Genomic DNA, 16,431 nt, shown 5'->3' with positions numbered 1-16,431 from the left:
ATCTGTAAAAAGCAACAGAGAGTCTTGTGGCACCTTTAAGTCTAACAGATGTATTGGAGCATAAGCTTTTGTGGGTGAATACGCATGCGTCTGACGAAATGGGTATTCACCCATGAAAGCTTATGCTCCAATACATCTGTTAGTCTTAAAGGTGCCACAAGACTCTCTGTAACCCTATTAAAGTTCTCTTAACATTGTTTTCCTGTCTAAAAATAAATACAGACTTTGTATTTATAGCACCTTTCAGCCAGGGATCTCCAAGCACTTTATGATTAGTCATTAAGCCCGCCGCATCCCTCTGAGATACGGAAATATGACTGTCTCCATATTAGAGATGGGGAAACTGCCCTCAAAAAGGTGAAGCCTAACATTTTGAAATGAGAGTGCCTGACTTTTCCAAAGCACTGAACAATTGCAATGCCCACTGAAAGCAATGAGAGCTGCACGTGCTCAGCATTTCTGAAAATTAGGCCCATTATTTCGGGGCCAGAAATGAATTTTAAGTGTCTAACTTTAGGCACCCAAGTTTCAAAACTCTGGTCAAAGTGACCAAGGAAATCAGTAGCAGAACCAGGAATAGAATCATACTTCTCCTGACTCCAGTTCCTGGCTTTAAACACACTTCAGAGTGTGGATCTGAATGGAACATGGCTTGATTGTATACGGCCCAGTCCCCACGACCCCAACCAACCACACACGCACAGACTTTACGCCACTCACCGGAACCCAAACATGATCTCGTCATGGCGAAGGTGGGCATCGTCGTCGATAGACAGAATGGCCTCTGTCTCGATCTCATCCCATGGCAGGAACCTGTTGTTCAGACTGTTCTTTTCTGTGCGGACAACCTAACAAACACACAACAATTATAGCTAGGCGCTTGCCAGACTGACGTAACATAGCTTTAGAGACAGGGGCAAGCCATTCCAGCAGCTGCAGTTAGAAGGCCACGTTTCTATACTGCCGTTCGGCCCCAGTACCTCACCAAAAAAAAAAAAAGGTTTCTGCTCCCACACTGAATTCAGTGAATTCCAGCTCCTTGAATTACAGATTCCAACCTGTCTCACTTGGCCACCGGAGTTACTCCACATCAAGGGGCACATCAGTAAATCAGATTAACTCCCCTGAAGTCAGATGGAGCCAATTTACACCAGCTGAGGTTATACTGAGCCCAACATTTTACTCATTGTTTCCTGTCAATTTCCTGATCATCTATAAAAGTAACAGAATGACTGAAATTAGAGACGAGAAAAACGTCTGCGAGGACAGCTAGGCTATACCATGGCTAGTGAAGGACTGATTTTGCAATATATTTTCCTGTGCTTTGTCCAGTCGGATCTTAAACATACTGTGGGATGAAGCATCCATCACTTCCCTGTAAGAGGATCAAATCCAATACATCTCATTTTCAGGAAGTTTCTCCACATATTCATCCTAAAATTTCCCTTTTTTATATTTATCCCATTACTCCTAGCCATACACTTCTGAAACCATATTCAATTCCTCCCGCTTCTTGGTTGATTACACTTTCAAACATGACCCCGCCTCCAAGATTCTTCGTTATTCACCCCTAGCCTAGTCAAGCTATACCTAATTCAGTTCTTTTAGGTCTTTCCTCCTAGATAAATCTCTCCAGCCCTTTAATAATTTCTGTTGCTCTCCTCTAAACGATCTCCCCAGGCTTTTTTTTTTAAAAAAAAAAGTCTGCAAAGAATACAGCATTGTAGCAATCAAACTCCATTAAATAAGATTACATCTGATCATATAAAAAAACCACACTGAAACCATTAACAGTGGAAAATATTTGTATCAGGGATCTGGGTGACAGCTGGTGTGATTAATGTCCCATGTAAAGCCAGCGTTAGTGCTCTCTTTCATCAATAGCGACTGGAAAAAAAATAGAACGTCCAACAGGAATGCATTAAAATATTTCACGAAAGATCCATCAAAAGCACAAACAATTTATTGCAGAGAGTGAATAAATTACGCAACTATAAGTTGGAGTGTATCAAGGCCACAGCTGAGCAGGCAGCATTCACACAATAGAGGGGCTGCCTATTCAATTAGTTCACATCGGAGAATACCAACCACAGACAGACACACAATATGGGAAGACGGATTTTTTCCAAGGTGGAGAAGTGACAAAATGATGATAGTATTTGTGTTTATTTCAGTCCTAGTTAAACGGATACAACAGATGAGATCACCAAGCAGTCTTCTATCAGCGGACTACATCAGACGGCAGTTTCCTACACGAATCACAGTCGAAGGGTCTGGAGGAGGGTAGTGGTTTTAGACTAAGCCAGCGAGGGTGTTCCAAGCATAGGGAGCAGCATGGAAGAAATGGACAGTTGGGTGCGCGAGGATGGCACGGTCACTGGTGCGGTGGCTTGGTAAGAGAAAAGAGCTGATAAGCAGGAGAGGTGGGCGGTGAAGGACTTAGGGTTTGAACATGATGCAGTGGAAATGAGGAGCTGATTGAAGATTGCAAAAGGGGGCTGACATGGTCATAACAAAGGACAAGGAGGATACGTGGACTGGGCGTCAGCAAGGCCAGAGAGTAGGAGGCTGCCATAGTCACAATGGGAGACCACAAGAACCGTGAGAAGAGTTTGAGCCGTGTGGTCTGGGACAAAAAGGGCAATCCTAGAAATGTTACTGAGGAAGAAGTGGTGGTGGCCTGGGTGTGCGGGGCAAGAGAGGGGGAGGAGTCAAGGATGACCCCTGGGTATGGCTCTGGGTGACAGGAAGGATTGAGACATTTCCTTTGCAGCATCACTGACTGGCCCTGTAACTGTCCTGAGCAAACAATTCTGCCGCTGATGCACGAGGAGAAGGGTCCAGGTCACTCTCCCTTAGCTGGGTTGGCTCTGCAGGGACAGCAGGAGCAAAAATGTATTTTAGTCACAGGAGTAAGACGACGTGACTCTCCACATGCACAAGATACCACTTGAACAGAGTCACTTCTCAGAGGAGAGCCAGCACTTTAGGCCGACAGGAGCAAGTGGATGTTCCAGGATGAAACTGTCAGTTGACACTTCCCTGCTGCTCAGTGGGTCACCTAATCGCGTCAGAGCCCTTGCTTTAACGGAATTCGGCACGAAGGACTGCAGTCACCGGAAGAGACTCAATAAAATTACATGCAGAGAAAAGCCTGAGCTATGCAGTCAGTCGTTCAGAAAAATCGGATACCCGAGGGAGAGGAGTGGCTGCAGAGAAAAACAACCATTCTGTCTGTTTCATTGAGAGCTATTAACTCCCATCTCCAGCCCTATTATAATTTATCATCCGATGTATTATTGCATTTACAGGGTCACAACTTTATGATGTGAATGCTAAAAGCCTCAGTAAGCTTCCTTCCTCCTCCATGCTGCGGACTCCTTCTTCCTGTTTGCATTCTAACAGCTTCGTTTGCCTTGCACACCAGCTCTCCATGGATTGCTAAAGACTTAAGTCAGTGTCAGGATTGTGCAGCTATTGTAAAAACGGCTGGAGAGGAGGTTTCACAGTTTATAACATCGGCGAGAGCCCCTCCAGTAAATTACAGTCTTGTATTCAGTTGGGAGCTATTCATCATTCCGTACGTCTATTCAACAATACAAAATGGGTTTCATTCCCTAACGGATGTCATGCTGCATTTTTGCAATATGCATCATTTCCCCTCATCATATCTCGTAAGAAAATCCTGGCCATCGGTGACTTCTTAAAGAATATTTTCTTCCTCTCTGCAGCTCTTTACTTGCATCGACTGTGTCTAAGTAACTAACAACCCTGCCAATATAATTTTGGTGGGGAGGAGAGTGCTCTGACACACTGTCTCTCCCACATACAATGGAATTTATTATCATTATAAAGCCTGATCTCTTCAAGCCTACAGAAGACTTTTCATTGACTTTAGTGGGAATTAGATTGAGACCACAGTGAAACACTCTTTAAATTACTTATCTCTATAGCATCAAGACTGTATTAGGTATTTTATGGACAAGGTCTTTGCCCTGAGGAGCTTACAAGCTAAGTAGGCAATGGACAGATGAAGGGAAAAGGGAGGAAGAGCAGCATGAGGCAGAGAGAAGTTTCTTCTCCTTTCCATAAGGAAACAATGGATGGAACTTCACACTTATCAGACCTACTAACCAGAGGCTGATGTGAAAGACAAAGGCCCCAGAAGAGGATCCAAGAGCATCCTGGTAAAAGTCTCAACACCCTTCCTCTTCCCAGCAGCTGGAAGGTGGCAGGGCTGAACTTCCGGCCAGGGCATTGCTCCAGGAGCTCATTGATGGGGCCTTTACCAAATGCAGCCACGTCCTTCCATTGCTTGGAAGGTGGGCATACATTAGATCTAGATTTTTTAGTATCCCCAATGTTAAAGGCTATTCAGATCTGGGGGTTTCGTTCCACTATTCAGATCTGGGGGTTTCGTTCCACTCAGCATCAAGACAGGGGCAAGATGCAAAGTTTGTATCCAGATCTTCTGTTCCCCAAAGTGTGAAGCTGTTGGGATCTGGGGTTTGACCCAGCTCTAAAGAATTTTTAAAACCGGTTTGAATTTGTAAGCCAGCAATTCCTTCCATGAGGCTTCAGCCCTCAGGGAGAGCACTGTGTATGCTCGAAAGCGTGGCTCTCTCACCAACAGAAGGTGGTCCAGTAAAAGATATTACATCACCTGCCTTATCCTTATCTCTAATATCCTGAGACCAACATGGCTACACCACCACTGCGTATTTGCAAGAAGGCAGAGTTCAGATTGCACATTCAAGCTTAAATCTTTACACTTCCTGATTTTCAAGTATTTAACTGTTCAAACATTGCATTAACAATGCTTTTGCATTTAATACAGGTTGTGCATATTGTTTATAATGAGGAAAAAGTTTTTATTTGGGAGTGTTTAAGATGCAAGCAGCTTGTGAATCAATACATTCTAAGGAAACGACCTGCACTGTTTATTGATTCAGCTGTTCTCCTGTAAGCTTACTGAACAGTGTAACACAAATATCACCAACTGAGAAATTGAAATGGATCCTGCTGAATGTATCTGAAATTGGTAGCTTCAGTGGGATAAACAGATTAGCTTTAGTGCACTCCATTTAAATCAGAGGTTCTCAACCCGTGGCCGGTGGGCCACATGCGACCCAATTAGCACACAGCTGCAGCCCAGCTGTGTGCTAAAGACCACCAGGCCGTGTGACAGGGGCGGCGTTCCCAGCTTCCTGGCCCCCTGCCCAGTGGAGGGGTCTCTGGGTGGGAGGTGCTAGGCATAGAGGTCTGGGAGGGTTGGGTTGGGGGGAGGGCGCGCTGTGGTTCTCAACCTGTGGTCCAAGTAACACAATGATAAATAGGTTGAGAATCACTGATTTAAACTCTTGTTCCAGTTACAGTAAAAGGCTGCTGCCAGGGGAACGGGGGGCTCAGAGAACTGGTAAAGCAATATAAACACCTTCTAGGTCACCAGTTCAAATCCAGCCAAAGCTGGACGTAATTTAAACTTATTTACCCAGATCCCTTGTTTTCAATGGAACTGTCCTTATTTACAGCAGTTCAGGATCTGGCCTACTGCCATCTGTTGGCCATTCAGTGGCTTGTGTGAAACGTGAGTGGGTAAATCCATTGCCTAGTGGCTAAGCATCTACATCACCAATGCACCACAGTAGTTGGAACCCTTGTGGGCAGCCTACAAGGTCCACAATGAATGCCATGGAGTTTGTCCCTCTGGAAACAGGCATGATTGGCCATGGGGGGAAGCTGGCGCTGCTGCTGCCCATGCTAAACTTGTTCTGTAATTAAACGAAGGACTTCAGTCTCCAGAGCTGATAGTCCTGCACCTTCTACCTGTCTACTTTAGAGCAAAGGCAACACTGCGTAATTAGGGTTTTTTCACAATCACTCCTTCAAAGTATGTTCCTAGAAGATTAATTAAAAAATATCCCCCTCTCTCTCTCCTGCCATTTTGCATTTTCAGATGCCAAACCTCAATTTTCCCTACAATTTCAAGGGATCTGAAGTAAACTTGGTAATTTGTGTTTAGACAGGCACAGCCAAGGCTGGTAGATCTCAAATGAGACCTACCAGTTCTCTTGACATGCGGACACATGAATGGTGTGAGCAGAGCAGAATGATGGTGCCACATGCATTCACCCAAGATCCCAAATTAAACCTGCTCCCGGAGTCATTCCCTGTGGGTCGCCTGCCTGACAAGCTGCCATTTAACAGCATTGCAGTCCTTGATTTAGGGGGCAGAGGGAACTCACATTATGAGGAGGAGGTTGGGGGTTAGGAGTAGGCTTTGCTCACTGGGTTTGATAGAGCACAGAAAGTTATTAAACCCCCAGTGATAAGAAAAGCAATACAAAAAATCAACAGAGACACACAACAGCTCTGGAGCTGCCTCATCCTAGTGGCTGGGTTGCTCTTGTAGACAGTCCCTAGAGCAGTACTGGAACTTGGACACATTCTTGGCTGTTCTGCTCTCTGGTCTTCCAGCGCCTGAGCTCGCTGGCCTTGCAGGGGACAGCACAAGATTTGTTTTTAACCCAAGTTTACCTTGACCTTGGACTAAGATGCTTCCCATCTCCTGACATCTGTTGTGATGGTTGACAGGGGTCAGCTATTACTACTATACTGGCAATACTAGTTTTGACTTTGAATTTATACATCGCATCCATGGGCTGGGGAAATGGACACATCATATATTATTAGATGGAAAAATAAAACCTTGGAGAAAGCTAAAGGTATCTTGGGGGAAACATTTCTCCTCTAGCTCAAGTGACTAATTTGATCCAAAATGGTGTCTTTTGATTCAGGGACATTTTTTTTTTTTTAACATAAAAAAAAAAGTCCCTGAATCAAATACTATCTCCTGAAAGGTTTTTACATTCCAAAGGGACTGTAAAAAGAACCCACTGAATTTGTCGGGCATGAAATGGACATTACCGGTACAAATGTACTCTGTAGATTATCGGGCCTAATGAAAAAAGAGAAGTTATTATACCAGCAAGGTAAAAAGTCAAGGTCTCTCCCTTAGATGACATTAAGTGAGATTTAGCAATTCTTCCTGGCTTAGTCCAAAGCTCAAATAAAACTAAATGCCACTTTACCCTTCTAGATCACCTTCTACCAGGGGATCCCAAAGCACCTTCCTAATATTAATTATGTAACCCTATTCTGGGGATCGTGTAGGCGGGTGAATAGAGGGGGCAGCCAGATAGAATGGTGCCTGGATGTCTTTATAAATACACTGACAAAGACGGATGGGATGTTACAGTTGAACAAACATCATGAAGATCTGCAAAGTTCATAGATTCATGAAGTTTAAGGCCAGAAAGGCCCATTAAATCATCTAATCTGATCTCCTGTATCTCACACGCCGTTCAGTTTCACCCAGTTACCCCATATTGAGCCAACAACATGCGTTTGGCTAAATCAGCTCTTCCAGAAAGGCACCCAGTCTTGATTTGAAGACATCAAGAAATGGGAAATCCACCACATCCCTGGGTAGTTTGTGCCAATGGTTAGTCACCCTCCCTGTTAAAAATCTGTGCCGAATTTCTAATTTGAATTTGTCTGGCTTCGGCTTCCAGCCATTGATTCTTGTTCTGCCATTCTCCGCTAGATTAATGAGCCCTTTAGTACCCAGTATCTTCTCCCCACAAAGGTATGTATGCAGTATAATTAAGGCTACATTTTAGTCATGGGTATTTTTAGTAAAAGTCATGGACAGGTCATGGGCAGTAATTCATGGCCCATGACCTGTCCATGACTTGTATTATATAACCCTGACTAAAACTTGAGTACTTGGGGGCGGAGGGAGGGGCAGGGGCACTGTGGGTGCTCTGACGGGAGGGTGGCCTGGGACCCCCACTGGTGCTGGGGAGGGGGCGGCCCAGGAACCCCGCTGCTGCTGGCGGGGGAGGGCGGGAGCTGGCAGGCTGGCAAGCTCCCGGAAGCGGCCCGCATGTCCCTGCAGCCCCTAGGTGGAGGCGCGGCCAGGGGGGCTCCATGCGCTGCCCCCACCTCAAGCGCCCACTCTGCAGCTCCCATTGGCCGGGAACCACGTCCAATGGGAGCTGCGGGGGCGGCGCCTGCGGGCGGAGGCAGCACATGGAGCCGCCTGGTCACACTGCCACCTAGGAGCCACACATACTGGCCACTTCTGGGGAGGGCCCCCGAGGTAAGCGCCACCCAGAGCCCTCACCCCCCCCCCAGAACCCCAACCCCCTGCCTAAGCCCTGAACCCCCTCCCACATCTAAACTCCTGCTGCTGCTGGGCGGGAGGGGCACGGTGGCCTGAGACTGCCCCAGCACCGGCTGGTGCGGTTGGCCCTGGGGCCACCTGAGCTGCTCAAGCAGCCCCGAGGTCAGCTGCACCTGCCGCTGCAGAAGTCACGGAGGTCCCGGAAAGTCACGGAATCCGTGACCTCCTTGACAGACTCGCAGTCTTAAGTATAATCAAGTCACCTCTCAATCTTCTTTTTGACAGGCTAAACAGATCGAGCTCTGTAAGTCTCTCACTGGGAGGCATTTTCTCCTGCCCTCAAAGCATTTTTGTGGCTCTTTTCTGCATCTTCTCCAATCTATCAACAGTTAAACACAAAGTCACATGAGAACACAGCAAAGATCCTCATCCACCAAGGCACTTAAGCCCATGAAACCAATGGGGCTACTCACTTGCTTAAAATTAAGCTTGTGCTGAAGCACTTGGCTGGATTGTGCCCAAAGAACGTGGGCTTTGTGACAACACAATGGTTCAGTCGACTGCGACCCGTTATCTAGGGAGGGTTGAGATAAGGGGGTCATGCAGTTACCCAGTTAGTGAAAAGAAAGATGAATTTGAGTTCAACAGAAGACCAACCCCCAACAGCAACTGCTATATACGAAACATTTATCAAAGCACATGCACTGTTCTCACTATCCGTATGCAAAATGGAAAAAACATATTATATGGGTATGAAACTCTGCCTGACTTTTGACTTTTAGCTGCCTTTTCCATTACTTTTGTCCTTCCTCTAGGAATTTCCCTGTAATTTGCTGCTTGCAGCTTTAGTCATAAGCCATTTAGAAAAACGGTCTCTGTGTTTGGCTTTTAACATCTTTGCTGCCAGTTAAATTAACCAGGGCAGTGTCCGACTGAAATCCCAGCAAACCCTGGCTCCAAACTCTTAATCCGACACAAACATTTTGCAAACTCAGTGGATGAATGTGGTTCTTGACAGTCAACTAGTTAGGATGTGTCAAACTGCTGAGACACGTTACAAGTTTCTGATCTTTTCAATGGCCAGCAGGCAGTACATGTACTTCACTCCGTAACACACAAACCCACAATGCTAAGCAAACTATTTTAATAATATGAATTTGCTTCTTCTGTCGTTCACAGATATGTTAGCCAAATGGATCTTTATAAGTGTGCACAGACGTGGCAAAGTCAAGTTAGGAATCCAGGATTTGTCTAGCGATAACACCAAATAAACCAATGCCAATCTAAATCCATGAAAATCATTGCCCTGGTGCAATTCTTCCATTGCAGTAGTGAGGTTTGACACTTGGGCTTTAAATGAAGTGTCAGGTATAATTTGACGGTGAAAACATGAAGAGTGCTGTGCCCTTGGTGAAATCCTGACAGCTCAGCATAGCGTGCTGCACTGCCAAAGAGCAAACTCTACAAGACACTGCGAGCTTCACCACTGAGCCCTTGTCTTTATTGGGGGAGGGGGGGGGGGGGAAGTGTGTTCCTACCACACACGTTAGCTAACGCATGGTAAGTAACACATGGGACAAGCCTAGTGAAGACAAGGCAACTGTAGTTCTCATAGGTGTTAACAGACTGAGGTAAACCCATGGCTCCTCCCTAGCTAACACATGGTAAGAAAACAAAACTCGTTTTTTCCTAGTGTGGAAGCACTCAGAGAATGAGTGTGTTAAACGAGTGTGTTCTAATCAGTGGTTCTTCTCAGTTTATGATAAACTGGGGAGGGACAGACAGACAGGGTCCCCAATAGCAGTATCTAAAAATTCCATTGCAGTTTCAGTTTGTATATGGCATTTTTCCGTTCCTAAAGTGTTAGGTAGCATTAAACAGCTGCTGCTTTCCCCATCAGCAGACACGGCATTTCAGTGGTGGGTGAAATGATCCTCTGGTATAGGTTTAAGTGTGATTTCTGGGAAGAAGGTGTTGTTATAAACATCCGTTTCTGATTATTTATGGTCTTCTGAAAGACACCATCACTGCAGTGAAGTCTGCACTATTGCCATTTTACAGATGCAGAGGTTAAGCAAGCTGTTCAAAGGTCACCCAGCAAGTCAGTGGCAAAGTTAGGAAGACAACACTTATGACTCCCATGAACTAGCCTCTAGTCTAGAGATTCCAAACCCTGTCCTTGCCCTAGCCTACAACTGGTGACTTCCAAGGTCTATTTGCAGCACCTATCGAAAGGCATATTGAATCTAGGTGGCTATGTGTGAACGAGCACACGCATGCAAACAGTATTAATCACATCGGGTTATATTGTCTCTGACCCTATCACCTGCTTAGAATCACAGAATATCAGGGTTGGAAGGGACCTCAGGAGGTCATCTAGTCCAACCCCCTGCTCAAAGCAGGACCAATCCCCATGCTTGCTATGAAAGTGATGTGTTACAGCAGACTGGCAATCCTTTTCCTGTAACTCCAGCTGGGGATGCACATTACTGTGACAGCAGTTAGTCCCAAGAAACAATGGCATCTTTGAGGCTGTGCGAGTCTTCAGGAGATGACCTTCAGAACCAGTGTGCACCAAGCAGGAGAAAAATGAGTAGGAACAATGGACTGTCATAAGTGGGCAGCCTGCAAAGTTCCCAAGCTGGGACTGTACCATGATGAGTGTTGAAGAGGTCAGAAGAGGATCTACATGGAAGCTATCAGCTTTTCATTAGGTTTTCCCCAAGCTCAAAGTCTTGGAGATGGAACTTCTGCAACAGATCTCTGGATATACACAGAGTTCGATGAATCACAAAAGACGAGCAGGAGCTGTGTTAACAGACAAAATTCCTTTATGATCAGATCTCGCTACCCCGTAATAGCTTCCTCCCAAAACAACCCTTTACTCATGTAGCTCTCATTCCACAGCTTTCAGGGCAAGCTTTACTAGACCAAAGCCTTATCTACACCCCAAATACAGTCATCAAGATAGCTTCACCAGCACAAACCCCTAGTGCAGGCAGAAAAAGCCATGTTTTGTGCAGCTTATTTTGGTTTCTAGTGCTTACCACAGCTTAGAGCAGCTTTGTCTACATATGCTGGGGGTTGCAAGGTACAGCTATGCCAGCAGCCACCAAAGGAACAGATTCCAGGAATACATGTACCATAGAAATCCTTTCACAACCCATATGTGTTGTTGATTTCACAGGTTATAAGCAGGGCCCTATAAAATTCATGGTCCATTTTGGTCAATTTCCCGGTCAGAGGATTTTAAAAATCATAAATTTCATGATTTCAGCTATTTAAATCTGAAATTTCACAGTGTTGTAATTGTAGGGGTCCTGACCCAAAAAGGAGTTGGGGGCAGGGTCGCAAAGGTGTTCTGGGGTGGGGGGTTCCGATACTGCTACCCTTACTTCTTTGCTGCTGCTGGTGGTGGCACTGCCTTCAGAGCTGGGCAGCTGGAGAGCAGCAGCTGCTGGCCAGGAGCCCAGCTCTGAAGGCAGAGCTGCCGCTAGCAGCAGCGCAGAAATAAGGATGGCCTGGCATGGTATGGTATTGCCACCCTTAATTCTGCACTGCTGCTGGCGGGGTGCTGCCTTCAGAGCTGGGCACCCGGCCAACAGATGCTGCTCTCCAGCTGCCCAGCTCTGAAGGCAGCACAGAAGTAAGGGTAGCAATACCGCAACACCCCTAAAATAACCTTGTGACCCGTCTGCAACTTCCTTTTGGGTCAGTACCCCCAATTTGAGAAACGCTGGTCTCCCCCATGAAATCTGTATAGTATAGGATAAAAACACACAAAAGACCAGATTTCACTAGGGGAGATCAGATTTCACGGTCCGTGACACATTTTTCATAGCCATGAATTTGGTAGGGCCCTAGTTATAAGACCAGAAGAGACCACTGTGTTAAACTAGTCTGACCTCCTGCAAAACACAGGCCATAGAACTTCCCTGAATTAATTCCTGTTTGAACTAGAGCATATTGTTTAGTAAAACATCCAATCCTGATTCTTGTTAATCCATCACAATCCTTGTTAAATTGCTCCAATGGTTAACTACCCTCACTGTTAAAAATCTGCATCCTATTTCTAATCTGAATTTGTCTAGGAAGATTGGAGGTTTTTGTGAAAGATCTGCTCTAGGAATTATTATGGGGAAGTTCTCTGGCCTGTGTTATACAGTGGGTCAGACAGATGGTCCCTTCCGGCCTTGGAATCTATGAATCTATCTTCAGCTTCCAGCCTTTGAATCTTGTTATATACCTTAAACTACTAGACTGAAGAGCCCTCTATTATCGGTTTCTGTTCTCCACTTAGGTACTTTTAGACTGTGATCAAGACACCCTTTAACCTTCTCTTTGATAACGTAAATAGACTGAGCTCCTTGACTCTTTCACGATAAGGCATGTTTCCCAATCCTTTAATGATTAATCTTTCAGACTTCCATGCAAATCATGTGGTTGAGGCCATGATGGCAGGCTTCTTTTAGAGATACTCTGCTCTCTGTTTTTGAAAACAGTGCTCTTGGTCACTGGCTTTTAACCTTTGATAATAGTTCCTGGACAACCCCAGATAACCTACAAAAGCCTCGCAAAATCATCTCCACTACAGCTGGCCCAAGTCCAAAATCTACTCGCCCTACCTTACTGAAAATTGTGCTAATGAAAGGAAGAATGATGCTCACTTACCTCTCCAAAATTAACAACAAAGTGGCTGCCATAAAGTGAGCCGAATTTTGCAAGGCTGCTCCTTATTGCCAAAAAAACCCAACCTCCAATCTGCTTAAGAGTGAGGTTCACCCAGCTCCCAATGGCCAAGATTTGGGTCTGGCTTGGGCACTGCAGCATTGAAAAGCAGATTCAGTTCATCAGTTCAATCTACAGTTCTATAATCTATACAAGAAGAGACAGCCCTATAAATCAGAACATGAAGGAACTGGTAAGTCTTGGCACACATGGTGATATATTCAGAGGCACATTAAGGCACTACATTTGATTTCCTCCAATCTCCCATCAGAGGGGTAGCCGTGTTAGTCTGAATCTGTAAAAAGCAACAGAGGGTCCTGTGGCACCTTTAAGACTAACAGAAGTATTGGGAGCATAAGCTTTCGTGGGTAAGAACCTCACTTCTTCAGATGCAAGATGACTTGCATCTGAAGAAGTGAGGTTCTTACCCACGAAAGCTTATGCTCCCAATACTTCTGTTAGTCTTAAAGGTGCCACAGGACCCTCTGTTGCTTTTTCCAATCTCCCAGTAACTCTCCACTGTTCTTTAGCATAAACCTGCTACGTGTCAATTCTCGCATACAAATCTTTTTTTCTTTTGCATGGGTCCTTACCTGCTTTCCTTACTTGCCTTGAAACAGATCACTGCCTAGAACATGGGACTACTTTCCAAGTTATTTATCTGCAACATCACCTCCCCTTTTTCACCTCTCCTGAGTCACCATCCAGGCTGCAGCCCGTTGGGCTACTGGCCAGTCTGCATTAGAGACTTCCTTTTTAGAGTGCTCTTCTCCACCAACCTCCATCTAAGCGGCATCTTAAAAGCCTTCTCTATTTGCCACCAGGTATGCAGGCATTTTGGTAGCTTGTCATTGACAGCAGGTCCCGCATATGCGATGCAGTGTATTGGTCTGGACAAGTTTTCCTTTCATTTTGGAATTTGGGTACCACATTTGCTTTCCTACAGCTCTGGTTGTCGTTAGATTTTTCAAAAGTAATTTTTAGTGGCAGAGTAAATTTGTTAGCTAATTCCCTAGGAGGTCTGTCCAGTTAGGCATTTATATCATGCTCATCTCTCTGGAATCTGGGCCGCCTGATTTGTACATGTTCAGACTGTCAGAGTACTCCCTTACCTGCTCAACAATAGCTACTTTTAGTAAGTCTTCATGCTTTTTCTATATTTTTCTTATTGAGCACAGTGTTGAGGATCACCATTATCCAACTTCTCATTTATTAATAGACCTGTGTGTCCCCTAGTGCTTCCTTTTCCCCTGGAAATATTTATAAAAGCTCTTCTCATGCCCTGGAACCATTATGGCTAGAATTAACTTTTTTTTTTTGTTGCTGTGCTCAGCCACCTCCAACCCAGACCCATCTCTGAAGATTTGAATTAACAGGATTAGTGGACTATCTTAGCAGTGCACCTCCCAGGTTTGAAGGAGAGTTTTATTGACACCGAAGTTAGCTATAAAGATAATCAGAAACAGCATATACTGCATATGAATTGGCAAAACAGATGTATTTCAGAAATATGCATAATTAAATAATGCAACATAAAACCCCCATAAATTATCCCCCAATGAAATCAACTCCACACAACATGACACTAGCGAGAAACCCTTAGTCTGATATTGTGTCTATGCTCATGATGTGTGTAAAACTCATGCTGCCTTTAAACTACCTTACCAGTATCAGTGGGTTGCCAGTCTTAAAGATGAGAGAACAGCTTGCAAGAGGAATAAAAATGATTATTACTCATTTCCATATGGATGCAGCTGTTGAGCATCTCAAAAGAAACAGGAAGGAGAGGAGGAATCCAGCATGTTTAATTTTAAATTCAAGAGGCTAATGGTTTGTGCCTCCCTCCCCCCCCACCCCCCCGTTCAGGAATTTCATTGCAGTAGCTGCCTGATTACATTTACTTTACCATTCTTTGGCTTCTCAGGACAACTTTAGGATGATGTTTTGCCATTGGCTTCTTAGGTCTTCCAGGTCCAATGACTTCCAATTGGGACCTGTACTCCTAAATCCCTGTCACAGGGTAGCTGGCCCCCGTAGGTGGAAGCAGGGCCCAGACTGCCTGTGATGACCTACTTACAAGGAACGAGCCCCTCTGTGATGAAGCAATGCCCTCAAGCATGCACCCTCTATACACCAACTTGGGAAAGCGAAGGTCACAGCCTTGAGGAAGAGGTCTGTGCCTTACCACTCAGTAGCGTCTTTTAAAGTAGCTCCTCAAGAGTAGACTGAGCCCTGACTCTCTTTCAAGGCACCAGCTACCCAGTGACAATGCCACTAGCATTTTTGACAATTTTCCCTAAGGTCTACTGTACTTGATGAGTCTCTTCCGGAGTTAAGCCTTCAGCTAGCACTTATTATGGTGTTGAGTGACATTAAAACCAATAAAGTGCATGGTTACCAATCATTATAGGACAAGAGCCTGCCTTAAAAATGATGATCACCTTGAACAATACATCTAAGGAGGGGAGACTGCACAGTGCAGGGTTTGGGTAACAGCATGAGAAATTTTTCACATCTAGGTCACTAGTTTGGAGGTCAGCAACTTCCAAGGCATTAACTTCTGAGGGCCACGTGGTGAAGTAGGCGAAACAAGTTGGTGCTCTGTATCAAGCTGCTAGCAGACATATGTCTGCATCACAAATCCACCACCACACCGGGAACCTTGGCTTGTAGTCTTGCTATTCAAAAACTGAACAGTCCATGGAGAGTGAATTACCCTCTCAACCTTAGAGGTAGTCCCTTCAGGTCACAGTGGAGGTGCTATCAGAAGCAGCCTGCACTTCCATCACTAGGGTGTGTGAGAATATCTGTGGAAATGGAGGTACAGACACACTTACACAGAGATATTCATATCCCTCATAAAGGGTCTGAGTAACCAGAAACATTCACTCTTATACAGTGGGTCTGTGGCTGTTTGCTGATGCAATGGAAGTATTTTGATTCTGCTGTTACCAGATGTTGACTTAAGCTGTAATGCTCCAGGTATCTCATTGTTCACCGCTCCTCTAGGAACCCCTTAGAAGAGGCTGTATGGGTCTTCTAGTTCAACATTTTGCATGAAGCAAGAGTTTCCTCTATACTACTCTCCAGTGACAGTACCGTAAATACCTGCCTCAGAGCACACTCTGTGAAAAACGGTGGCACCGATTCCCAAAAGGACTTCAGTATTGTGATGCTAAGTGTTGAAATGCCTAATTTTTAGGCATCTAGAAAATCACTGCAACAGCGGGATCCACAAAGCCTGAATTAGGCTCCTAGATGGTTTATACAATGCATGGAGAGACACGGGCACCTAAGAATAGGAAAGCCAGCACACCAGGCTGCAAGCCACCTAAGCTAGCCAGTCTCTACTGTTGAATTTGTTCCACTTTGTATAAATAGTTAGAGAGTCAGGGCCTGGAGCCTGAGTCTCCCACTTCTGAGTGGATGCCCTAACTACTGGGCTATAGTCATTCTCTCTCTCTGACCCAATGCCTATTTATCCTAAGTGGAACAGCTTCAACAGGAATGATGGG

The 16,431-nt window shown here is 45.2% G+C and overlaps 1 protein-coding gene across 1 annotated transcript in view; it reads right to left on the bottom strand.

The window, feature by feature from the left end:
* The window catches only part of EXTL3 (exostosin like glycosyltransferase 3), a 64,632-nt gene that overhangs the window by 17,307 nt on the left and 30,894 nt on the right, over positions 1-16,431 (bottom strand). The window contains exon 2 of the mRNA XM_065401846.1: positions 721-848. Within this exon, the coding sequence (XP_065257918.1) occupies positions 721-848 (128 nt within the window). The remainder of the gene's footprint in view (positions 1-720; positions 849-16,431) is intronic.

Source organism: Emys orbicularis, chromosome 3 (genome assembly GCF_028017835.1).
Source record: "Emys orbicularis isolate rEmyOrb1 chromosome 3, rEmyOrb1.hap1, whole genome shotgun sequence".
Lineage (NCBI taxonomy): Eukaryota > Metazoa > Chordata > Testudines > Emydidae > Emys > Emys orbicularis.
Note: the sequence above shows the minus strand (reverse complement) of the source record. Positions and strands in the feature narration are given on the sequence as shown.